This window comes from Gopherus flavomarginatus, chromosome 9 (genome assembly GCF_025201925.1).
Source record: "Gopherus flavomarginatus isolate rGopFla2 chromosome 9, rGopFla2.mat.asm, whole genome shotgun sequence".
Taxonomy (NCBI): Eukaryota; Metazoa; Chordata; order Testudines; family Testudinidae; genus Gopherus; species Gopherus flavomarginatus.
The window spans coordinates 47,931,333-47,957,070 of NC_066625.1; the positions used below are offsets into that span (position 1 = coordinate 47,931,333).

The following is a 25,738-nucleotide window of genomic DNA, read 5'->3' on the forward strand; positions in this document are numbered from 1 at the left end:
TCTGTGTTTGGGATGTTTGTGTAGAGAGCCTCTACATCCATGGTGGCTAGGATGGTGTTTTCTGGGAGGTGACCAATGCATTGTAGTTTCCTCAGGAAATCAGTGGTGTCACGGAGATAGCTGGGAGTGCTGGTGGCATAGGGTCTGAGTAGAGAGTCCATATATCCAGACAGTCCTTCAGTGAGAGTGCCAATGCCCAAGATGATGGGGCGTCCAGGATTTCCGGGTTTGTGGATCTTGGGTAGTAGATAGAATAACCCTGGTCGGGGCTCTAGGGGTATGTTGATTTCTTCTGGTGTTAGTGTAGGGAGTGTCCTGAGTAGATGCTGTAGTTTTAGTGTATTCCTCAGTGGGATCGGAGGGAAGTGGCCTGTAGAATTTGGTATTGGAGAGTTGTCTAGCGGCCTCCTTTTGGTAGTCAGACCTGTTCATGATGACAAAACTACAATACCCGCACGAGGAAATAAGGAAACAAATCAACAGAGCCAGACGTGTACCCAGAAGCCTCCTACTGCAAGACAAACCCAAGAAAGAAACCAACAGGACTCCACTGGCCATCACATACAGCCCCCAGCTAAAACCTCCAACGCATCATCAAGGATCTACAACCCATCCTGGACAATGATCCCACACTTTCACAGGCCTTGGATGGCAGGCCAGTCCTTGCCCACAGACAACCTGCCAACCTGAAACATATTCTCACCAGTAACTGCACACCGCACCATAATAACTCTAGCTCAGGAACCAATCCATGCAACAAACCTCGATGCCAACTCTGCCCACATATCTACACCAGCAACACCATCACAGGACCTACCCAGATCAGCCACACCGTCACTGGTTCATTCACCTGCACATCCACCAATGTAATATACGCCATCATATGCCAGCAATGCCCCTCTGCTATGTACATTGGCCAAACTGGACAGTCTCTACGGAAAAGGATAAATGGACACAAATCAGACATTAGGAATGGCAATATACAAAAACCTGTAGGGGAGCACTTCAACCTCCCTGGCCACACTATTGCAGACCTTAAGGTGGCCATCCTGCAGCAAAAAAACTTCAGGACCAGACTTCGACGAGAAACTGCTGAGCTTCAGTTCATCTGCAAATTTGACACCATCAGCTCAGGATTGAACAAAGACTGTGAATGGCTTGCCAACTACAGAACCAGTTTCTCCTCTCTTGGTTTTCACACCTCAGCTGCTAGAACAGGGCCTCATCCTCCCTGATTGAACTGACCTCGTTATCTCTAGCTTGCTTGCTAGCAAGCATATATATACTGCCCCTGGAAATTTCCACCACATGCATCTGAAGAAGTGGGTATTCACCCACGAAAGCTCATGCTCCAAAACATCTGTTAGTCTATAAGGTGCCACAGGATTCTTTGCTGCTTTTACAGATCCAGACTAACACGGCTACCCCTCTGATACTTTTCCTTCACAGTTCATCTTTAAGATTAGAATTGGAATCTAAACTGCACATTTCCTGAATCTTATAGCATTTATTTGATTTGATCACTTACAATACAAGCCTGTGTGCCACATTTCTTCTGCTTCCATTTTGCTTTATGCTACTCACAGAGGACACCACAAGAAGATTGTAGACATGTCACCCAGGTGTCCCATGACTGAACACTCTAGAGATCAACATATGCTACATAGCAAAGAAGTTAATGCAATGCAAATTTAGTGTTATGCACTTTAAAGGCAACACTTTCTCAATACCACCTCACATTTTTGTAGTTTGTGACTTGCAACTTGTCTACAATTGGAAATTTGCTCCAATTTTAGCTGTCTCAGGCTACCAGTTGGTGAAGCTGCACCCTCATGTGGACAAGATAAAAACTGTTTATAAACTAGTTTGCACTTGTGCAGCCTACCCTTAATTTCAAGCCAGAGTAATATCTACCAGCAGAAAAAGCAATTCTGTCCATTTCCAGTAAGGATTTGTACTGTTGCAGCTGCATTGATGGCAATAATGAGAGCATATCCCCCTTGTAGACATGGCCTTGTTCCTAAGACTGTTGACGTGTTTTTTTCCTGGGAACTGGGTACCCAAAGAGATGCTTATTATTTGCTAAAGCAGATTTTTTTTGCTTGAAGTTTCTGCATATAGAAAAGGGTTTTCTTCATTCTGAATGAATAAAACTGCATTATATTGCCCAGAAACAATGACTGACTTCCTTCAGGAGGTGAGGAAAAGAAGATGATTTTGCTTGCATAGTCAACAAATATGAAGCTTACCTCTTTGCATTCCACCATATGCAGAAGATTTGTAAAAATCTTACTCTGAGGTGTGCAGCAGTTGTTTGAAGTGTCAAAGTGAAGAATCTAAAATTCTTATTTTTTATATAGGGGAACTGGTCCTTAAACTGTTGCCTTCATTAGTGATCATCTGTTTGTGATTCGTTCTTTAGCTCCCAAATTAGTGAAGCAGTAGTTTCTTCCCTCCCCATCTCCCAGCTGAACATTAGACCTGGGTTCGAGGTGCAGTTGTTAGCTGAGATTTATGACTCTCTTTAATGTGCACTTTGTTCCAGAGCCCAGGATCAATGCCAGCGAGGAAGTGACCATTCACCAGTCTAGTCCTCCCATCATCCTGCAATGTAACCTCACCACAAGTCCCAGCCCCCTCACTTACAGCTATTGGGTGAAGAATGGGGAAGAAATTTCTGGCACTAAGAAGAATTCCAACACCACAGAGCACAAGTAAGTTTGTAAGAGGAGACGTCTCTTCACTATAGCATCAAGCCCCTGGTCGCCTTATGATTTAAAGTAGGGGATAAAGTCAGGACTTCAGGGTTCTGTTCATGGCTCTGCTACAGGGTGGCTGGACAGTTTGCATGAGATTCATCTGCAGTAGAGGGGTGTGTGATTTCTAGGGTAAACAGAACAACTAAATAGTTCTAACTCTGAAAAGGATCAGTGTTCTCCATAGCTATCCCTGAGTAGTTCATATCCACATAATTCTAGGCACAGCTCTTTAGAACTTCTTGGAGCAGGAGTGTTATTGTATGGATAGAAAGTACAGATAATGGTTTCCTTTCTCAGCTGAGCATACTATATATTGTACAGTATCCTGTTACATACATTGCAGAATGTGTTCTTGCATCTGTGCATATTGTGCCTGAACAGAAGAGCTGGTCTGAGCTGAGACCAGCTTACCCACAACTTGGCTGTACTCTGGGCCTTGACAGATGAAAGCCAGTGCTCTGATCTGTCATTGAAGTATAGGCAGGAGTATTATGGAATTGCTAATTATGAGGAGATAATTGAAGTAATGCAGCTGCACTACCTGAACTTCTTGTCTTTGTCAGCACAGTAACATTTCTGACTGAACTCTGCTCAGAGCTTATCGTTGCCAACCCTCCAGGCTTGTCCTGGAGTCTCCAGGAATTAAAGATTAATCCTTTAAGATTATCATGTGATGAAACTTCCAGGAATATGTCCAGCCAAAACTGGCAAACCTACAGAGCTCGTGCATTAGTACTGGAGCATGTAATGTTTGTGAATAGTATTTCCATATGCTTAAATTGATGGTGTTACATGCCAGTATTCTTCAAGCAGTATTTTCATGAGTTTCCTCTATGATTGGTGTGCACACGTTGCTCTCATGAGATTGGAATTTTGAATATGCTCACCATACCTCTGTCCTTGCATCTCCTGTCCAAAGGTATATAAGGGCACGTCTACATTACGTGCTGGTCGGGCAGCAATCAATCCAGCGGAGGTCGATTTATCGCGTCTAGTCTAGACGCAATAAATTGATGGCCGAGTGCTCTCCCGTCGACTCCGGTACTCCACCGGAGCGAGAAGCAGAAGCAGAGTCGACGGGGGAGCGTCAGCAGTCGACCTACCACAGTGAAGACACCGCGGTAAGTAGATCTAAGTACGTTGACTTCAGCTACGTTATTCACGTAGCTGAAGTTGTGTAACTTAGATCAATTTCCCCCTCGCCCAGTGTAGACCAGGCCTAAGAGGGTGATGCCCTAAATCCCACTCATGTCCTTCTATATGATTACAGTAACGAAAAATTATTGTAAGGTGTGGCTCCCCGGCACTGAGCTGTGAAACTACCTTGAAAAGCCACATCCATTGCGGGTGTGCACAAGACATCTTGTGCAGTGGTGATGTCATCAACATACTCTCTGTGTGGGAGCGCAACTGCCTCACTTCCCTTGTTGTTCCAAAAGAGAGCATACAGAACTCTCCTATATGTCCTCAGGCTAGCTCTTTCCTTAGTTTAATTGATCTCCTTGTAGTTAGTGTAGAGTAGTATAGTAGTATAGCTTAGTGTACATAGCAGCATGCATCCAACAAAGTGAGTATTCACCCCGAAAGCTCATTCTCCTATATGTCTGTTAGTCTATAAGGTGCCACAGGACTCTTTGCTGCTTTTACAGATCCAGACTAACACGGCGACCTCTCTGATACTTAGTGTACATAGTATGTCCAGAACCACATTGGGCCCAGAGATAGATGCTCACATCTGGTGCCTTCTGTAGTTGGGTGAGACCCACTCAGTAACTAAGTGCTGCACCTTTGCTCCCTTTGGTGGGGGGGAAGAGAGACTTGAGACTCCAAGCTTCTCCGTGTCTCCAGCCTGATATACTCCAGACCCACCAATGGTATCAAGACCAGCCTCCATGCTGAGGTTCCTCTGACACAGGATGCAAGATGTATTTTGACCTTTTGGCCTTGGTACTGCCTTCCATCATGCGCCTGAGAACAGAATCTCCTTGTGCTGGAAGCAGATCCCTTATTCAGCTCTGCTTAAATCAAAAGTGGCACTAATGACCAAATTGGCACCACATATTATGGCCTCAGTAGGCTTGGTGACAACACAAGAAACACCTTTGCCATAGTTGCCCTGAGCACAGACTCCAGACCTCCTCTTCTTGGAGGCATCAAGGAAGGGCTTACAGTCCAGGAAGGGCCACTTTGAAATGCTATAAACAAAAATGGAAATGGTTTACTATCTGGGCCACTAATAAAGGATTCTCTCCATCTCAAGCTTGGGTCGCTGCAGCCCTACCATACTTTCTACACCTTCAGTCTGAGCAATTAGCCTCTCTAAAGATCCAGATGACAGCAATTTTATCTGCTTCTCACAGTTATCTTAAGGACAAACTCATTTTCTCACCCTACAGTCTCCAGGTTCTTAAGGGCATAGTAAACATGTTCTTCAAACCTCCACACTCCAGTATGGGAGCCTCTGCCTTCAAAGGACCTGCATCTTGTCTTAATGACGCTGGTGGCCCCTCCTTATGAGCCTTTTGCACAAGTACTTATCAACCACTTATAAAAACGGCCTTTCTGATAGAATTTACATCTGCTAGGAGGGTGGGTGAGCTTAGTTCTTTGATCATTTCAACTTATGCAGTAAAGGCAGCATGAAGTCCTGTCCCAGCTTCATGCCTAACTTGTCATATTTCTACCCAGCCACCCCCCGGGTTTTTCCCCAGGCCCATTCCTACCCAGGGGATCCATGTCTAGGTGAAGACGATATGCTGCTGGAAGACTTAGCCCTTGAAGAATCTAACTGGTTATTTGCAGTATGTGGGGAGAGGTGTCAGGGAAAACCCATTACTAAACTCTGTCACACTGATCTCGGAGCTGAATACAGTATTGTTACATCTTAGCTAGGAAACCATGGCCCTTTGGTTCAAAGATCTTTTCCATGAGAGTCACTCAACAAGAGCCACTTCAGCATTAGTGGCTTAAGCAGGTGGGGATATGTAATGCAATTCAGCAGCTTTGAGTCTGTGAAAGTGTGCAACAAACAACTTCCCTCGATTTAGCATCGCATCCAGATGGGGAGAGCAGGGCTACGGGTCCATATTTAGTTAAGAAGACCTCACCCATCATCGTCCCGAAACAGCACTGCTTGTTAATCTTCCACAAGAGGGAATGTGCACAAGTCCTGAAAGAAAAAGTTGACTTGCCTGTAGCTATTCATGAGTTACCTCTGCATATTCATGCTACCCGCTCACCTTCCCTATCACCTAAGAGTTCTGTCAGGAGAACATCAGGGCTCTATGGCTAGGAAGGAAATGAGGCCATAGAGGAGTGCGCTCCTTTCCTTAAAGTAGGGTGATGCCATCACTCTAGTGCAAGATCTTCTATGCATCCCTTAACATATGACTTTTCAAGGCAGTTCTATGGCTAGACACCAAGGGGCTCAAATAACATCTCCTGGTAAGTGACATCTTTTTCAGCAGTGTCCATCACTTTCCCATTGGTCGTTTTCAGGAAAGTGTAGTTTTGTATATTTTGCTCTTTAAAAACATCAAGACACAGTTTTATTACTGTTAGTCTTTTACAGCTTATCACTTCTCTAGCAAAACTCTGAGACCATTTCACTGTTTCCAACCAACCGTGAACTAGCCTCATCTAGGTGACCTGGTCTGATATTTCCATGGTGGTACTCTCCCTGTTATGGGAGCATGAAACAGAACATGTTTTCAGGGGCATTCCGTCCCTTTACCATCTCCACTGTCTGCTATGTTAATGATTAGTAACACACCCGATTAGCTCACAATCCAAAGCCTTTGGGCACAGGAAATGACCAATCTCTACATAAACATCCTGGAATGGAGAGCAGCCCACTGGCCATTTGAAGGGCACTCCTCCAAATTTTAAATGACAGTACAACATTGATGTATTAGGCAGCAGAGCAGTCCCCATTTTATACTCCTGTGTAACCTGGTGCATTCATCACCGTGGTACAGGCAGAGCTTTCCATCATCCTGGCAGACAGCCTCAGTAGAGAGTAGAAAAACCAGTGCTGGTGGTCACTTGGAGCCAAGCAAGCAAGTTTTTTCGACCTGGGTCGAACATAAAGGATATGGTCCTCCCTTGGCTTCCATTCCGTTGTTCAGACTCTGCATACATGCTCTTGCTACAGTTTCAAACAACTGGGTCTCTCCTTCAGTTTAGTAAATGCACCGCTTTCTCTCACTGGTATAAAGGTCTGCTGTATTATTTAATCCTACATTGAGTTTTTAAAGGGTTTGCTTCATGTATTTCATCCTCTCCAGGAAGGTCTAGGACTCAAATATAGTACTTCCTAAATTAACAGCCAACTGAGGGTATGTCTACATCTACAATTTTGCAGCGCTGGTTGTTACAGCTGTATTAGTACAGCTGTATAGGGCCAGCGCTGCAGAGTGGCCACACTTACAGCAACCAGCGCTGCAAGTGGTGTTAGATGTGGCCACACTGCAGCGCTGTTGGGCGGCTTCAAGGGGGGTTCGGGGAACGCGAGAGCAAACCGGGGAAGGAGACCAGCTTCGCCGCGGTTTGCTCTCGCGTTCCCCGAACCACCCTGCAAACCGCAGGGAAGGAGACCTGCTTGCTCGGGGGTTCGTGGAACGCGAGAGCAAACCGCAGGGAAGGAGACCTGCTTGCTCCGGGGTTTGGGGAACGCGAGAGCAAACCGGGGAAGGAGACCTGCTTGATTACCAGAGGCTTCCTCAGGTATGCTGGGATACCTGCTTATTCCACGGAGGTCAAGAAAAGCGCTGGTAAGTGTCTACACTTGATTACCAGCGCTGGATCACCAGCGCTGGATCCTCTACACCCGAGACAAAACGGGAGTACGGCCAGCGCTGCAAACAGGGAGTTGCAGCGCTGGTGATGCCCTGCAGATGTGTACACCTCCTAAGTTGCAGCGCTGTAACTCCCTCACCAGCGCTGCAACTTTGTGATGTAGACAAGCCCTGAGTGATTGATAGAATGTTCTTTTCATCATCATCTCACGGAAGGCTGCATTTATGGTGGTGATCATGCTGGCTTAGGATCCTGAGATCCAAAAGGCTGATCCATAGCATTTCATGGTGGAAGTTGGTCCTTCCTCAATACCCCAAATCCCTCTATAAAGTAGTTGGGTATCTCTTTTTTGGAGTAGGGAGGGGAGAAACAGGAAGGTTGAAGTAAATCCCCACTGGTTATCAGGAGAGGGTCAGCTGCATGGTTTCTTTGTTAACATGGCTCTAAGTTGCAGTATGATCTGGAAAATCTTAAGTATTTGTGACTCATGAGAATAGTACGAGAAGTCAGTCCATTTCCACCAGAGGTTAACAACTAATTGGGATTCCAGGTGTTGGGGTACATTCCACCAGGGGTAAAGCAGTCTCTGCTGCCTGTCACAAAACTGTTTCCATCGCGGAGATCTGAATGGCTGGAGCTCTGTCCATGCTTTCATATGTTAATAGTCTTTGGACTCCCCTTAGCCTCTAGATTAGATGCTTAGTTTGACAGAGAACTCTGGCAATCTTTATTCAAGTGAGCTTCCTCAAACCCATTTCCTTTAGGTCTGGGAACTGCTTGTCAAGCTCCTGTAGTGGGGATTCATGCAGGTAGTGCTCAAAGAAAACTGTTGCTTACCATAGCAACTGTAGCTCTTCAAAGTGATTACCTGTATGGATCCAAGTGTTACCTGCCCTTCTTCCCCATTATTTCGAAGTCTTACCATAAATTCTTGATATTTAATGGGAGGAATTGATTGGCTGGAATTGTCACACTGTGTCCTTGGGTGTTATGGTACAAGGATATCAGCAGGGTGCGCTTGCAGCATCAATGGACAGTGTTCAAAGTTTCAAGTTTGTGCCCCCAAGCTACACGTTGCTTGCAATCTGAATCCATGAAGGCAATTGTCTCTAAAAACCATAGGTACTAGAGTAAGCACCCATCCTTTCTCTCGTGTAGAAGAATCTTTAATTTACCTCTGTGTAAAATATGTATATTACTCATTTGGGTCAAGGGGGTATGGAGGCTTGATATTGATACAGCACTTTGAGATTCTCTGATAAAAGAAGCTAGTGCAAAGTATCATGTTAAATTCACTGGCTGCTTCTAAGACTCTTGACAATTGCCCTGTGCTATTCAATAACTCTTTTACTGGAAATATCTTTTGTAGGCTTTCTGATCATCTGCACATTACTTCCTTTCTGTAAGAGGGTTGGGTACCTTTCAGTAAAGGGAGGGGGTGGGAGAAACATTAACAACATTTGCTTTAGGCAGGGTGGATATGTGGCTTCTGTGTTTAATACAGCAGAACAAAGCACATTTATTTTCCTGACCCTCAAGCTGTTGGTAGGTTAAATATCAACTGAACTTAGCAAATACTTTTTATTAGATACAGAACTTACTGCATGCAATTGAGTCTAAGCTTTTCTTGAGACACTGAAGGTTTCTAGGCTTTAAGTATAAAATATCTTTGTTTTTAGTCTCCAAAACTAGAACTGTAGCATTCTCCTAGCTGGTTCACAAGAACAGAGCTAACAGAGGAAATGGAGAAGACAATGAAAAGCCCTCATGTGTGCTTGTTTCAGTCCTTTGTTCCCATTTCAGTCACTGCAAACTTAAGCATTGCTTTCTTTATGTGGTTTGACCAGCTTAGAGGATGGGATTTTTGCCAGGTCCCATTTGCACAATTAATAGTCTTTTTTTAAAAAAAAAATTCAGTTGAATGCCGTATTACAAAACTTTCTAGTATGAGAGGGTCGTGGTTTGGTCTTATCAATCTTGATTGTCCCTCTAACTATAATCATGTCTTAAATGGCTGTGCCTCAACTGTTTATGTTGCAGACGTATGTATAAATTGCATCTCTTGAGAGAGCAGATCTTTGTTTCCCACGTGAAGTAATCTCTGCCTATTGCTAACAATGAATGCAAATGTCACAGAGGTAATTAAAATTGTGATTTGTGGATAATTTGTGTGAAACTAGTCACAGCACTTAATGTAGGAGTGATGCTGAAACTTCCTATTGCTTTACAATAAAAGAGAGGTTCGTCTGGAAATACTGATTGTCATTCTAGTGTGTTAGTTTGTGTATTATATTGCTGAGGGAATACTCTGCAAATACAACATATATTTATATTGCAGGATAAAATCATAATTACCCAACACAATTTGACCAGTTTGTAATACCATTCTGAAATTCAGATTAAAAAATGAAACTCTACAATGTACTTTGGTTGCCTGCCACCTTTCAATTGCTGAAAATAATTCCCAATGCCATTAACACACATTCTTTCCTTGTACCTACAGGATTTTGAAACTCCGAGCAGACGAGTCGGGGGAATACTTATGTGTGTTCGTGTTTGCTAACTCGCCTGTAGCCAACGCCACTATAGAAGTGAAAGGTATTTTTGGTTTTTCTCTTTCCAGAAAACTATGTCTGAGCATTGCTCTTTCCTTTCTTCTCTTCTGGGTCCTTTTTGTCAGTAGTTCTCTCTGGGTGTGTCCATCCTACATAATTAACTCAAATGACCCTCCCCGAGTTAATTCCCTTGTGTTAGCTTCTCACGACGTAATGTTCTGCATCCACACTGGCATCATGATTGTTCATATGACTTCTGGAGGCACATCCTTTGGTTCAAAGCATTACAGTAAACTGTACCCCAATATGACTGCTTTTGCAGTGTATAATGATAACTTTTCTGTGCCTTTTGTGGATACTGAATGGAAATGGTATGAACCCAGCAACTAATTAAAGTAAACCAGTTTAGGCTGTCACGTTCTAGATTTCTCTCAACTGGTGGCACGGTACGGATTCAGTTTGCAGAGGTTACCTGTACCAGATGTTGGCACTGGTTTCTCAGTTATTCCCTACACACGTGACCCTTTTTCCTGCTGTATCCATTTAACAGTGGTTGTACAAACTACTTCAGAGCTTGAAACTGGACTCGATGCACTAATGAAAAAACAGATTAGAGCTTAGTCAGTCAGAAGAAAAGGCAGCTAAGTAGTCTGCAAGGTACAAAATCCTCATAACCAACTTTGTAAACCTCACTCCCTTTCAGGTTTTGTATTGCCCTTTGCCATTACATAGGTCTGTCCCTAAACTTACATTGAAGGGTTCTGTTTCCAGTCCATCCTCAAGCTTAATTAAAAAGTGTAAAGGTTTGTCTGTTGCTGTTCCAGTCCTAATGGCAAGTACCGAGGGAAGACAGATCATTGTCTTCTAAATGGGTGGTTGTTTTTTTGGCATCCCTGCGGGTAGCTTCTGACCTCAGTTATTTGATATGTTCCTGTGATATTACCTAAGGAACACCCTTGGCAAAGTCAAACACTGTTAATGGATACATCGGAAACTTCTCTGCCCCTGACTGAAGATATATTGTATGGCTGAGCTACTGAACTAAGCATAGCAGGAAAGTGGAGGTAACAGACTGTGCAGTCCAAGAGACAACTTATTTGATATTAAAATAAAATTAAGAAAACATAATAGCTGTAAAATTATGGTTAAAAGTGAGTTATGTTGTTCTAACACTTCAGACAAAGGAAACAAACAATTTCCTGAGGCTTAAAACTATTGCCATGTTAAAAAGATTGTATTCTGATCAAGATGTATGAAAAAATACTGTCAAATGTGTATCTCTGTTCAAAGGATTCCTTTTGCAATGGGCTCTGAGAGAGGATCTTTACATAAAGACTGTCTAGAGATAGTGGATTTTGGTTAAACGCTGGGTATTGTGCTCATAGGGAGAAAGTGGTGATAGCTCCCTAAAATATATAATTAGGAAACGTACTTAGGAAGGCAAGAGGGCATTTTGTGTGGGAGGGGAGAGGGAGTAGAAATTCATTGCTGATCAGGAGTCTGACTGTGAAATGTGAGCAGAGTCACACAACTCTAAGAATGCGAGTTCTATTGCTTTGCTTGAATCAGTTTAATAGAAGGTTGTGCCGTATTTAGTGAGCCTGTTTTCCAAGATTTAGACTGGCTGTGATTTTATGCTGCTTAATCTTGTTTACTGTGATTTTGCTTAACTTGCTAAATAATTATTGCTTTACGTAAAATCACTTTTGAATTAGGCTGCTCTTAGAGATGACCCTTACAAGCCATTTCCAGAGAGAAGGACAGCGTCTTAGCTTTGATAAGGGGCAAAAGATGTCCAGCCTAGAGCACTCTGTCAAAAGATGCAGCATGAGGCTGTGCATCAGAGTGGCGAACTTTCACATGGTAAATAAGCACCCTGACTTTCACAATAAGCCAAAAATCAAGCTCAAACAAGCCAGTACCTAAGAACCCCAACACTTGATGCGATTAGGTCCCCCCGGCATGCAGTCTGGGACTGTGGTGGGCCCTCTGTGCACCCCTGACTCTCTCCTCCCCTTGCCCCTGCTTGCCGGGAGCCGATCAAAATAAAGAAGCAACAAGCTACAAGCCAACAAGGAACTCACAAGCCAATTAAGCCAAAAACAAGCCCAATTTCTGGGGTTTTTTCCACAGGTTTGGCGTGTCTGCTGTGCATTCCCCAAAAGTGCTGTTACTGTGCTGCCCAAGGATAGTTGCAGGCACACAGAAAACCTGGTGGTGCTACTGAGCAGTGCTAGTGATAAACTGAGTTTCCTGGATTGAATCATTGGCACAAAGGATAGAGGCAGAACAGTAGTTAATGACATTAACAACTTTCCGTGGAAATTATATATAAATACCTGTGACTGAGTAATCATTTCCAATTATAAGTTAATGGCTATTAAGCACCACTCTCGGGAGGAGCTACACTTGTAGATTGCACAGCAGTCAGTAATTTGAGAGGACTTATGGATCCTATTCTGAAACCACTCCATACAACGTCATGATAATTCCTAGACCAGTAGGCATTAAACAAATTTGTAGACATACAAAGTATGGAGTGTGGAGTAATGGGAGAAATCTTGTTAAACATCCTGCAAATTGTGGCAGGCAAATTTTTTTAGTTGAAGGAAAATTCAAAACTTTTGTACAATATAAATTGTTTCCCTACGTAGTGGCTACATAGGACTGTATTTAGGAGAGTCTTCTAAGCTATTGGTGATTATGCGGTTTAACTTCAGAACCAATGTTTTCCTAGAACTGCATATAAATTTATTATGTTGAAAATGATTACTCATTAAGGTTATTGCTACTGCAAGAACCACTGTATAAAAGGTGGGACATATATGGTGTCACGTGCATCCTCTTAAATGTAGAATGTCACTAAGTGACTAGTTTGTATGTTAGGAGTATACTGGTTTCTCCCAACTAACAAATCTTGTTGCCAGTTCAATGGTAGTTTTTTAATATTCATACTGTTCTGGCATAGTAGTTCAAAAAGTCTGGAACCAAGACTTAAAAATCATTCTTCTGGATCTAGACTACTATGCTCTAGCATTAGTGGGACCTCAACTTTGTCCTCAAGTGCCTTACAAGGCTTTCTTTCAAACTCATGGCCACATCCTTGCTTACACATCTGTCTAAAAAAATGGCATTTGTAGTAGCCATCACCTCGGCTCGGAAGATCGGAGAAATAGGGGCTCTAATGACACACCCCCACTTAATTTTTTTCAGAGATAAGGTTACGTTGTGATCACACCCCAAATTCCTCCCAAAAATATCTTCCGCTTTCCACATAAACCAATGTATCCACCTCCCAGCCTTCTTTCCCAAGCCACGCCAGGACAGGAGATGTCAGAAGAGCATTGGCCTTCTGTTTAGATAGAACTAAATCTTTCAGAAAATCTCCTGGACCAGTGTTTCTCAGTGACTTGTCTGTGGATTGACACTGGTACCTGAGATCTCCCTGACACAGTTTAGGAAGGCAGCATGCTAGTCTCTAGTGTCAGAAACGCTGTCCTAGACTATTCCTTTCTAGTGCAGAGAGATTTAAAGGATCCTGAATCTCTAAGCGAAGACTCTCTAGATCAGGGGTCTCAAACTCAAATGACCACGAGGGTCACATGAGGACTAGAAAATTGGCCCGAGTGCCGCATTACTGACACCTCCGCCCTGCCCCCACTCAACCCCGCCCCTGCCCCGCCTTTTTCCACCCCTTCCCTGCCCCCATTCCAACCCCTTCCTCGAAATCCTCACCCCAACTCGGCCCCCTCCCTGCTCCCAGGGGGTGCAGGATGGGTGTGGGGTGTGGCAGGGGGTCGGGGTATAGGAGGGGTGCGGCAGTGGGTTCAGGGCAGGGGGTCGGGTGCAGGGAAAGAAGTTGGGGTGCAGGAGAGGTGCGGGGTGCAGCAGGGGGTTCAGGACGGGGTCGGGTGTGGCAGGTGGCTCAGGGAAGGGGGTTGGGGTGCAGGGTGCGGCAAGGGGCTCAGGGCAGGGGGTTCGACTGCAGGAGAGGTTCGGGTGGAGGGCTCTGCCCCGGCGCGCACTGAGATGTTTATTGCAGTCTCCAGCTTCTTAACTGAAGGAGTCAGGGTGTGGAAACTTGAACAAAGGCATAATCCAAAATGTTATTTACTGAAGTTAAATAGGTTTAAAACTATGTTTTAGGGTTGCATTACTGGGCAAAGATTTTTATTCCGATGTCACTGTTTTATTAGTTCTCCACTCAGTTTTTTAGCTTAAACAAGACCAGAATTTTAATGCGATTCGGGGGAGACTAAAACATGTTTCAGGTTTGCTTTATGCATAGTAAATATGGAAAGAGCCCACTCTTTTCCTCTGCTAGACCACCTTTGTATTCCCGTAACCCTTTGTATTTTTAGCTGCTTGCTTGACATGTAATTTTTCCCACTTAAAAATTCAAAGAATTAAGGGAATCGGAGCATGGTTGTGAACTGATCTTCTACGCACCAGTGCTCCCTACTTGTCAATTTCTACCCACAGATATGTGCATTCAGCTCCCTTTGTCTTCCCTGGAAGCTATGGACCAAATTCCATCCGCAGGTCAAAAGCAGCATTATATGTCTTGTGCTTGGAAGGAAATTTTCTTTCAGGGATCAGTTCTAAACATATCATGTCAGATACCTGTAGTGCTGTGTACTGTGTGGCTGTTACATAGTTCAGTGTTTGAAGATATGAGGGTGAGAAAGGGCTCACACTCAGTTTGTCTTCCTAGGAGTGCATCTGTCATAAACAAATAGTCAAGGGTTAATAGAACAGAAGTACTTCATGTCTCTTTTGCCTATAAAGGGTTAAGTTCCGTGAGCCAGGCTGTCACCTGACCAGAGGACCAATCAGGGGACAGGATACTTTCAAATCTTGAAGGAGGGAAGTTTTTTGTGTGTGCTGTTAGTGTTTGGTTGCTGTTCACTCTGGGGGCTCAGAGGGATCAGACGTGCAACCAGGTTTCTCTCCAATCTCTCCGATACAGGCTCTTATAAGTTCAATATAGTGAGTACTAGGTAGATAAAGTGAGTTAGGCTTATGGTTGTTTTCTTTATTTGCAAATGTGTATTTGGCTGGAAGGAGTTCAAATTGGTATTTTGCTGAAAAAATTTTAATTTGTACTTGTTTACTTAGGCTGGGAGGGTATTCCCAGTGTCTATAGCTGAAAGACCCTGTACCTATTCCATCTTAAATTTACAAAGACAATTTTTACCTTTGTTCTTTCTTCAGTTAAAAGTTTTTCTTGTTTAAGAACCTGATTGTTTTTTTTATTCTGGTGTGAGACCCCAGGGGATGGGGTCTGGATCCACCAGGGAATAGGTTGGGAGAAAGGAGGGAAGGGGGAGAGAGAGGTTATTTTCTCTCTGTGTTAGGATTACTTTCTCTTTCAGGGAGAGTCTGGGAGGGGGAGACAGAAGGAGGGGGAAAGGTGAATTTTCCTCTCTGTTTTAAGATTCAAGGAGTTTGAATCACAGTGATCTTGCAGGGTAACCCAGGGAGGGGAAGCCTGTGAGAGGCAATGGTGAGGGAAAGGGTTTACTTTCCTTGTGTTAAGATTCAGAGTGTCTGGGTCTTGGGGGTCCCCCGGCAAGGTTTTGGGGGGACCAGAGTGTACCAGGCACTGGAATTCCTGGTTGGTGGCAGCGCTACAGGTTCTAAGCTGGTAATTAAGCTTAGAGGAATTCATGCTGGTACCCCATCTTTTGGGACGCTAAGGTTCAGAGTGGGGAATTATATCATGACAGCATTTCTTTCTGTCACTGGATTATCTTCCAGGATACACTGTAAATGGAGAGATGGAATTTCTAACTAACAGGAAATAGGTGCTAGTAATTATAAAGAATTTTCTCTTGCTTTCAGAATGGCTCAACCGTAATTATTAGTTACAAAATTATTAGTAGTAGTAGCCCTCTTTCTTCTTGATCTGCTTACACATTATTTTAAAAAGTTCTTCAAACTGAGGAACTATTTTCTTCTTTTTTTGATGTAGAAATAAAAATAAGATGCATAAAAGCACTTCACAAAAATTACCTCTGAGGTGTAATGAATGAGAGAGCAATTAACCCATTTTTAAGAATGAGGAAACTGAGACAAAGCATGTGGCTTGTCCAAGATCACACAAGAAGTCAGTATCTGAGCAGGGATTACAGTGTGGCTTGTAGTCCTCTGCTTTTCAGATAAACACTACTGCTCAAAAGCATATGTGAAATCTAAATCCAGTGTGAAGAGAAAAGAACTAAAGTTGTGCATTTGATTTTCCCTTCCTAACTACAAAGTGGACACTGATTGGCTAGGTGGTAGGACTGCTGAAAAGGACCTAGGGATCGTAGTGGATCACAAATTGAATGAGGTGATTCCAAAAAAGGCAAATGTGTCTCAGGGGTATATTAATGGGAGTGTCGTATGTAAGACACAGAGGGTAATTGTTTCACTCTACTTGGCATTGGTGAGGCCTCTGCTGGAGTAATGTGTCCACTGCTGGGAGTGACACTTTAGAAAAGATACGGACAAACTGGAGAGAGTCCAGAGGAGAGCAACAAAAATGACTTATGAGGAAAGGTTTAAAAAAAACCCAACTGGACATGTTTACTCTTGAGAAAAGATGACTATGGGGGGATCTCGTAACAGTCTTCAGATACGTTGAAGATGGTTAAAAAGAGCACAGTGATCAGCTCTCAATGTCCAGAGAAGATAGGACAAGTAAGGGACTTAATCTGTAGCAAGGGAGATTTAGGTTAGATATTAGGAAAAACTAAATTGTTCTGGAATAGGCTTTCAGGGGAGACTATCACCTTGTGGTGCTGTCAAGAATGGTCCAGGTTTACTGCAGTCCAGTAGGGGGCTGGACTAGATGATCACCTGAGGTCCCTTCCAGCCCTACATTTTTATGATTCTATTGCTAAATTCCTGATCCAGGTGAACTAGTATGGTCTCTGCTGCTTAATTGCAATCTGCACAGTAAAACCCAACTGCCAGTTAGTCAAGGCTCTCTGGCAGAATAATCATTGAGTTAATGTCTCAGCCATAGTTTGAAAATCAGCTAGCATAGGAGGCTCTGGAATATTAATATTCCATATCAATCTCCCTTCAGTAGACTGCATGCTAGAAATAGTCTTTGTCTTAGTGGAATTATAAATTGCACATCCAGCAATAAAGTAGAATGTATCCTTGTCACTTATGCTCTCTTTGGGATAACCCAACACAAATGTCCTCTCCTTAAAGGAATGTAATTATCTCCTGACTCTAGGAGAGTTTTAGGTCACCCTGCAGTTGGAGTGACTGTCCTAGAAACCCCTCTGCTGCCCCCCACCTTTTTTCTAACAGTTTGCTGATGCAGTAAAAGTGGGCCAGCATTAGCAGTGCTGATTTACTGCACCTTCCTCCTCTGCAAGGCTTTGCCCTGCTTTCCTCTCTGCTGATATATGGCAGTGAAAAGCTCAGTGCTGACAGATGGAGACTGTGAGAGGTTGCAGTTTAAGCCGATGAATCCTGTTTCTCCTTTTCCTAATGGGAGTAATTTACAGTCACTCTCTAATCCTGTGATGCCAGCTTTGGGACTATCACCCTGTTGCCTGCTAGCCTTTCTCTTCTGCCCCTACCTCCTGCCTGTTCTGTTCCATGAAATGGGACAGAAACCCTGCATCTCACATTCTTAGTGCACAACATAGGAATGTCTCTAGGGCTCACCCTGACTGTTTGGAAGCCAGCAACAGGGAAATTAAGCAAAGGCCAAACTAGTGGGAAGGAGGAGGTGACCTCTGAATCGGTTAGGGGGCCTATGAATCCTCCCACATGCTCCACAGGCCCTTGCCTTTTGTCCACCCCCTTTCAGAACTCTGCTAGTAAGAACTGGTGTCCCGTGCAGTAGAAAAGACTCTTGCTGAGCAAGTGCCTCGTTCCTGCTGGAGGCTCTATGGTGTGTCCACAAGAGGAGACTGTAAGTAGACAGTGAACCTAGTTTCCCTATGTGGCAGTGCAGAGCACAAAGGTAGCTTTCCCGTAGCTGTTTAGAGACCCTCAACATGAAAACCCCATTTGTCTGAAAGTCTAGTGCCTATCGTAGTCTCAGGTAACAGCTAGAATCACTATAACCGTGGGAGAAAAATGTTGCTAACGCCTTTATTTCTTTAGTTTATTTTGTGCATTTGACTCTCCTTTGGATATAGTCTGTCTTATAGTTTATCATGGCTAATCAGTTTTCCCCTGCTGAAGAAATCACTAAATTGAAATTAGAGGTGAAAACCTCTTTACTATTTTACAGGATTGTTTTTAAACTCTCAGAGCGTACTGTTTTAAAGTGGAGATCTACCAGAAACTTCTGGAATTTTTCATATTACTCAGTTTTAAAAAAAAAAAATCCAGTTGCCAGTATTCCTCTATTAGAGTGTAAGCCTCTTCCAGGTTAACTCTGTGGTCCCCAAACTTTTACCTTGCGCCCTCCTTTGCCGCTGTTTGCACGCCACCCCCAGAGCTGGGACTGGGAGTGGGGCCTTGACCATGGGAGGGGGGGCGGAGAAGGGAAGGCACAAACAGAAGTAAGGAGTCAACGTTGTGGCCACAGCTGGGGGCAGGCGTGGAGCCGGCAGTGGAACATTGGGTCAGCAGCTAGGACCCCGGGCCAGGAGCGGAGTCCCGGGTGCGGTTTCAGCTGCCAGGGCAAGGGCCAGGAGTGGAACTGGGTTGTGCTCCCCACCTCCATGGGTGCTAGCTAGGGACCCAGTCCCCACCCCCCCAACATTCCTTTGCACCTCCCTAGAGGGGCACACCCCCCAGTTTGGGGAACTCTGGGTTAATCTTTACCTCTTCTAGGGATATTATCCAGTGTCAGCTGATATACTCAACTAATTCTACACAATAATAGCTATCCTCCCTTCCTGTTTGGAGGTGGCAGCATGTTCTGGTCATTCAAGAATATGGGACTGGGAGTCAGGAGCTCCTGAGATCTAACCCTGGGTCTGCCACTGAACTTACCCAGCGGCCTTGAGCAAGCCATTTGTTTGTTTTTCTCCCATTTTTTAGATAGGCAATCTTGGTAGAGCTGGCTGGCTAGTAGGATTAATGCTTGTAAAGATTTTAAAAGAGAACTACACCTCTACCTTGATATAACGCTATCCTCGGGAGCCAAAAAATCTTACTGCATTACAGGTGAAACCGCGTTATATTGACCTTGCTTTGATCCACCAGAGTATGCAGCCCCGCCTCCCCTAGAGCACTGCCTTGCTGTGTTATATCCGAATTCATGTTATATAGGGCTGTGTTATATTGGGGTAGAGGTGTACTATATAAGTGCAAGAAACCAGGTGAATGGGTCTCTCTCTGGATGAGTGTGTTTGGTTGTGATGCTGTCCTTGCAGTGACGATCAGCTAGTTGGTTTCTTCACTTGAAGGAGATAATGGTTGGATGTTGCAGTGACTTCCTATTTTGTAGTTCAAAGACCTCTTCTTTTCTGACCCTACTTCTTAAGAACAAGAATGGCCATACTGGGTCAGACCAAAGGTCCATCCAGCCCAGTATCCTGTCTACCGACAGTGGCCAATGCCAGGTGCCTCAGAGGGAGTGAACCTAACAGAGATCAGGTGATCTCTCTCCTGCCATCCATCTCCATCCTCTGACAAACAGAGGCTAGGGACACCATTCCTTACCCATCCTGGCTAATAGCCATTAATGGACTTAACCTCCATGAATTTATCTAGTTCTCTTTTAAACCCTGTTATATTCCTAGCCTTCACAATCTCCTCAGGCAAGGAGTTCCACAGGTTGACTGTGGACTGTGTGAAGAACTTCCTTTGGTTTGTTTTAAACCTGCTGCTAATTAATTTCATTTGGTGGCCCCTAGTTCTTATATTATGGGAACAAGTAAATAACTTTTCCTTATTCATTTTCCCCACACCACTTATGATTTTTATACCTCTATCATATCCCCCCCTTAGTCTCCTCTTTTCCAAGCTGAAAAGTCCTAGCCTCTTTAACCTCTCCTCATATGGGACCCATTCCAAACCCCTAATCGTTTTAGTTGCCCTTTTCTGAACTTTTTCTAATGTCAGCATATCTTTTTTGAGATGAGACCACATCTGTACGCAGTATTCAAGATGTGGGCGTACCATGGATTTATATAAGGGCAATAAGATATTCTCCATTTTATTCTCTATCCCTTCTTTAATGATTCCTAACATCCTGTTTGCTTTTTTGACCACCTCTGCACACTGCGTGGACATCTTCAGAGAACTATCCACGATGACTCCAAGATCTCTTTCGTGATTAGCTGTAGCTAAATTAGCCCCCATCATATTGTATGTATAGTTGAGGTTATTTTTTCCAATGTGCATTACTTTACATTTATCCACATTAAATTTCATTTGCCATATAAATGGAATCACTTTATTTCTTTACCTTCCAAACAGAATTTCACTTTAGAAATGCAGCCCATTTAAATACCAGAAAATGCTGTTTGAGTGATACAGTGCAAAATAACTGTCATGCTGAAACCATGAGCTTCTCATTCTGGCTGAGAAATATTTTCACAATAAAAGGCATGATGCAATTATTTGCCAGCAAAGGGCAGATTTAGCGTCTACTTATCAGTCATTTTGGAGGTCTTGTTTATTCCATTTGCTGGCCTGACTTGAATAATCAAATTTATCTAGCTTCCCAAACTAATTTTCAGCTGCACATGTGCTGTAATGAACACAGATTTTCTACCTTCCTTCTGTAAGGATGACTGTCCAGTGCTCATTTGAGCAAAGTGGAGAGTGGCAAAGGAAGCTTTGGCATTGAGTGAGCCCTGGAATAATTTCCAGTGTCTGGAGTCTGTTGCTGGAGCACTTGGCTTGGACTTTGACTGGATTAACAGTTCACTGCCCAGCAATCACATAGCAGGTCACGTGTGACATAATTAGCAGGCTAGAAAGGGAATGGCTCTTAAAGGTGGTGGTCACTGCAGCACACCAACCCATCTGCTAAGTGAAGGTTCAGCTCAGGCAGTCCATTGATCCATTCTAATCTCTCAAGTTATTATAGTTCAACAGGCTGCAGTGGCAAAACTGGCAAAGTGATGGCAACAGTATTATTTATAAACAAATGCATGTCACCATGGTGTGTTCCGGTGGAAAGGCCCCATTCTGAGTACGTAGTTCCCATGCTTATCGATGACCTCCAGTGGAATGTAGGCTTATGGGTAGAATGGATTGGAGAACCCCAAGATAAAGGAGAGATTCCAGTATCTGTAAGCCCTTCTATACTGCAGGTACCACCCTGTGTGAGTGTGAGAAGTCTCTAAATCATGTCTGTGTAATGGTGGTGGTTAGAATTCTCTTCACTTGTTTTTCTAAGCCTATCCCTATTATGATGTAAAAAGTCCTCAGTTGGGTGGCAGGAGCCTGAACAGCAGCCAGGTTCCTATATCTCAGTCTCACGTCAAATCCAAGATCTTGCTTCAAGCCTTGGGAAATTTGCTTTTCAGCTAGCTTGGCATGACTTTGAACTCCTGCAAATTAGAGTTCAGAGAAGACTAAATCCATTCAGAATCCTCAATTATGGGTGTTCCACCAGGCAGGAGACTATTCTGAGAACTTTTAAATCTGCCCCTAAATATGAAAGTCCCTGCAGGACAACTGGAATTGATTTGTGTGTGATTCTGCTGCAGTTGAGATCAGTGGAGGAACTTCAGCCTTATAAGTCTCTTCCCTTAATAGGGAAGGGGCATAGACAGAAGATGATTGTTGTAACTGTATGTAGTCCTCAACACTTCGTGTTCCATCCATTCACCCCACCCCCAGTTTTTACAGCCTGAACTTCTTAACCGGGGCAGATGTGAGAGTTTATTATTTTATGTGATTTACATTTTGGAAGTTGGACTTGGCTTGGAAGAGCAGGTGCCCACTTCTTTGGGCTTTTTATAATTTAAATATCTGTTCAAGCTCTCTGAGCTTGAAATAATCACTTTTTTGAAAGGAATGGTTTGTAAATGCAGAACTTCTGTTTGTGTTTTTTAGCTAGTCCTGATATCACTGTCCACAAGCGAAGTGAGAACAAAAATGAAGGGCAGGAAGCGGTCATGTATTGCAAGTCTGTGGGCTTCCCCCATCCCGACTGGGTGTGGCGCAAGAAGGTCAATGGAGTATTTGCGGTGAGTGAGAGCCATAATGTCAGTATGCAGGCCTGAATTAACCTGCTGAAGCTTCTGATAGGAGAGAGAACTGGAATCCTTATTTGTTCCCAGTGTTGGGCGCTCTAATGCCTTGTAACTTTTTTGAAAAACTGATTGGGGGGCGGGGGGAGAGGGAGGGGTGTCTGTTTGAATCTTTACTGAACTGGAACTGAAATGATTTGCTTAATAATGAAATAAGTAATTCTGCTTACCTTTAAAGTTAGTAGCTGAAATACTAATAGCTTTCTAAAATGGTCTCCTTTGTCCTCCATTCCTATGCAAGCAAAGCTGCCTGTTACACCGCTGCTGGGTGTGACCACTAAATGAACTGGCAAGAACATGGAAGGATGGTGTAATTTGCAGTGGGCAACCTGAACAGGATACATTCGGAAAGTCCCTTCAAATCTATGTTTAATGGGCAAGAACACCAATTCAAAAAAATAATCTCATTAGCATTTTATCATTTGCTTTCATTTTAAGCAGGTTCTCCAGATACCCTGGAAATCCAATTTTCCAATTATACCATTGTAAAGAAATGACCCTTGGCATTCACATGTGTGACAGAAGCTACAGCTAAGCTTATTCACATCTATATTAGAATGCAAGATTAATGTTGATGTCACTGGCTGCTTTAATTTTATGCACAATCTGTGCTATTGTAATATAGCTGAATTTTATTGCAATGGTGGTGATAAAAGCAATAACACAAGCATTCCATGGTGTGTAAAGCATCTCAGCCAAAACAGTGCAAAATGGTCCCGTTTTCCCATGATATCTACTAACATAGATTAATTTTCTTATTATGAAGCTGATTCATTAAGTTCACTGTGAGAGTGGCAGTAAAAGCTTTGGCAATCATATTTTCCATGTGGATACTTGTCTCTTGGGCAAACTATTAACAAGTGGTTGAAATTGTACATTGTCCTGGCTTTTACACATTGCTTGTGAGTAAGAAATATGCTTATAAGTAGAGAAAATATCATGATATACTATCATGGAATACATTTGTTCTTTTAAGTGAAAATTTCCCAACTCTCTCTTTGAAGATGGGGAAAACCACATTAATTATTTCTTAGGAAAACCAATAATGGATATATCAAGTCCAAGCTGGACCTGGTGCAAGCAAATCTGATGCACCTCAATCCTAACCTATGGAGTTTCTTGTATTTCCAGTCCAGGGTCCCTTTCCCCTGCAACGCTACCCTGGCACCTTGACCCTAACCTGCAGTTCTTCCAGTGTTTGCAGATTCTGCAGCTGACTTTGCAATGTGGACAGAGTCCCCCTATGGGCTAGATTGAGACAATACTCACTTTGCTTGTGACCTAAGGGCTAGTATAAAGCGGCAGTGCTTTAATGTGCCTAGTGTGGTCACGGTGCAGCGCTAGGGGAGAGCTCTCCCAGTGCTCTAAAAAAACCACCTCCAAACTTTACAGCTTTACAGCCTTGAAACTTGCTGTGCTCAGGAGTGTGTGTTTATGTATACTAAACACCATTATTTGGAAATTACTTAGAGAATCTATATGCTGTGCATTGACTTCAGTTGAATCTGAACCAAAGTAATAGGGTCCATCAATTTTTACAGTTAGATGGAAGAATGATACCCAGCAAATGCGTCACAGAATAAAAACTTTTACATAGTCCAGTCTTATGAGTCCAGACATCCAGCTGGGCTACTCTCAGAAGTGACTTGATAAAAATGGCATGGAAAAAATTTGCAGCCTCACATGACTTTCAGATCAAAATGTGTTTTACCTGCTAGCCCTGCAAATATACCTTCACATCATCGGTAGTAATTTCTGAAGTTTAGCTCCATCTGTGCAAGCTTATTGCTTAGAGTTGACGATTGGGACTTGTCAATTCCACTGATACACAAGCCAGAAAAGCATTCTGTTTACATGATCATGGCTGTGTTGGTGTTGCATCTCTGACAGTAATAAAAAGGAGTGAAAAAAAATGTAAATTTTATCATTGCAGTGAGCAAGTCTGCTGATTTAAGGTGCCACTTTTATATTCCTTTCAGAGCAGAACTGCATTTTAAGAGACTGGAGACTAACTTTAGCTTTTGTAAATATTTTGGAGCTTTTAAAGACTGAACACTTAAACATTAGACTGTTGAATAGTCTGAAGTAACCAGCCTCTTCACTTTTACAAGAATCTCTTTAAATTTTCCCACCTAACACAGTAACTGAGTGGAAACTGTATGTCTACATGGCAATGGGGGGCGGGGTGGGGTGGGGGGGTAGCGGACACCTGCGACAGTGAGTCTGACTGGGGCTTGCATTATAAGGGCTAAAAATAGCAGTGTAGATGTTCCCTCTGGAGCCTGGGCTGAGACCACTCCACCTCACCAGATTTCAGGATCTAGACTGCAGTCCAAGCAAGAATGACTACACTGCTATTTTTAACCCTGTAGCATGACAATGAGTCAGTTGACCTGGGCTTTGAGACTTGCTGCCACAGGTTTTTCTTTGCAATATTGACATACCGTAACAGCTTATCACCTGGGCTTACTCAAAGTTCTCATTCCCGTCTGTTCCCTTTCTGCTTTTTACAGGAAATCAACAACTCCTCTGGCCGATTCTTCATTACAAATAAAGACAATTACACTGAGCTGAGTATCACAAACCTCCAGATAAGTGAGGATCCCGGCGAGTATGAGTGCAATGCAACCAATATAATTGGCTCTACCTCTGCCACCACCATCCTGCGAGTGCGCAGCCACTTGGCCCCTCTCTGGCCCTTCTTGGGGATATTGGCAGAGATTATCATCCTTGTTGTTATCATAGTGGTTTATGAGAAGAGGAAGCGGCCAGATGAAGTCCCAGACGGTAAGAGTGTTCTCAGAGCCACTTGTAAAACTTATGGAACCAGGTCATTGAGAGAAAATAAGCACCATAGTCTATGAAGAGTTCTGAAAAGTTCTCATTTCAGCAGCTGTTCTCTCTCCAAATATTAGGCCCTTCACAGTAGCTCTGCAGAATCTGTACATTAATTCCTAGCTTTGCTTGTCCCTGATTCCTCATGCTATAGTTGGACAGTTACTACTGAATCTTTGAAATGTTTATTGTAAAACTGGTAGTGGTTCCATGGTTCCATCTCTCTTCCCTGCTATAGCCCTTAGATCTGACATTTAGGCATACAGCATAGGAGAATAAACTGAACCCCCCTCCCTCCCCCCCGAGTCCCTCTTAATGTGTCCTCCTAAATCTGGCAAGCTCTGTTGGATTGAGCAATATTTAGGGATAGGTTTTCATGTCACATTAAAGAGATCTTAATTTTGACTTCAGATGATCATAGGGAGACAATGATTTCATTGTTCTTATAGTCATTCATCAGTTATTTGATATTTAAATAAGACTCTCTGGTCTCGTAATACAAGTTTTGCATCCTGGTCTCTGCTGAAAGCATCAGTAATGTTTTTAACAGTGTGTTTTATGTAATTGAGGTTACGTAATGTAATTACGGAATGTTGTGGAGATTTTAGTCTAGCTGTGT

General features: G+C 43.3%; 2 protein-coding genes across 2 annotated transcripts in view; both read left to right on the top strand.

The window, feature by feature from the left end:
- The window catches only part of LOC127058429 (myb/SANT-like DNA-binding domain-containing protein 2), a 606,575-nt gene that overhangs the window by 113,024 nt on the left and 467,813 nt on the right, over positions 1-25,738 (top strand). The gene's annotated exons all lie outside the window — the stretch shown is intronic.
- NPTN (neuroplastin) overlaps positions 1-25,738 on the top strand; it is a 112,233-nt gene that overhangs the window by 67,845 nt on the left and 18,650 nt on the right. The window contains exons 2-5 of the mRNA XM_050968450.1: positions 2,546-2,714; positions 10,060-10,154; positions 22,088-22,221; positions 24,798-25,071. Of these exons, the coding sequence (XP_050824407.1) occupies positions 2,546-2,714; positions 10,060-10,154; positions 22,088-22,221; positions 24,798-25,071 (672 nt within the window). The remainder of the gene's footprint in view (positions 1-2,545; positions 2,715-10,059; positions 10,155-22,087; positions 22,222-24,797; positions 25,072-25,738) is intronic.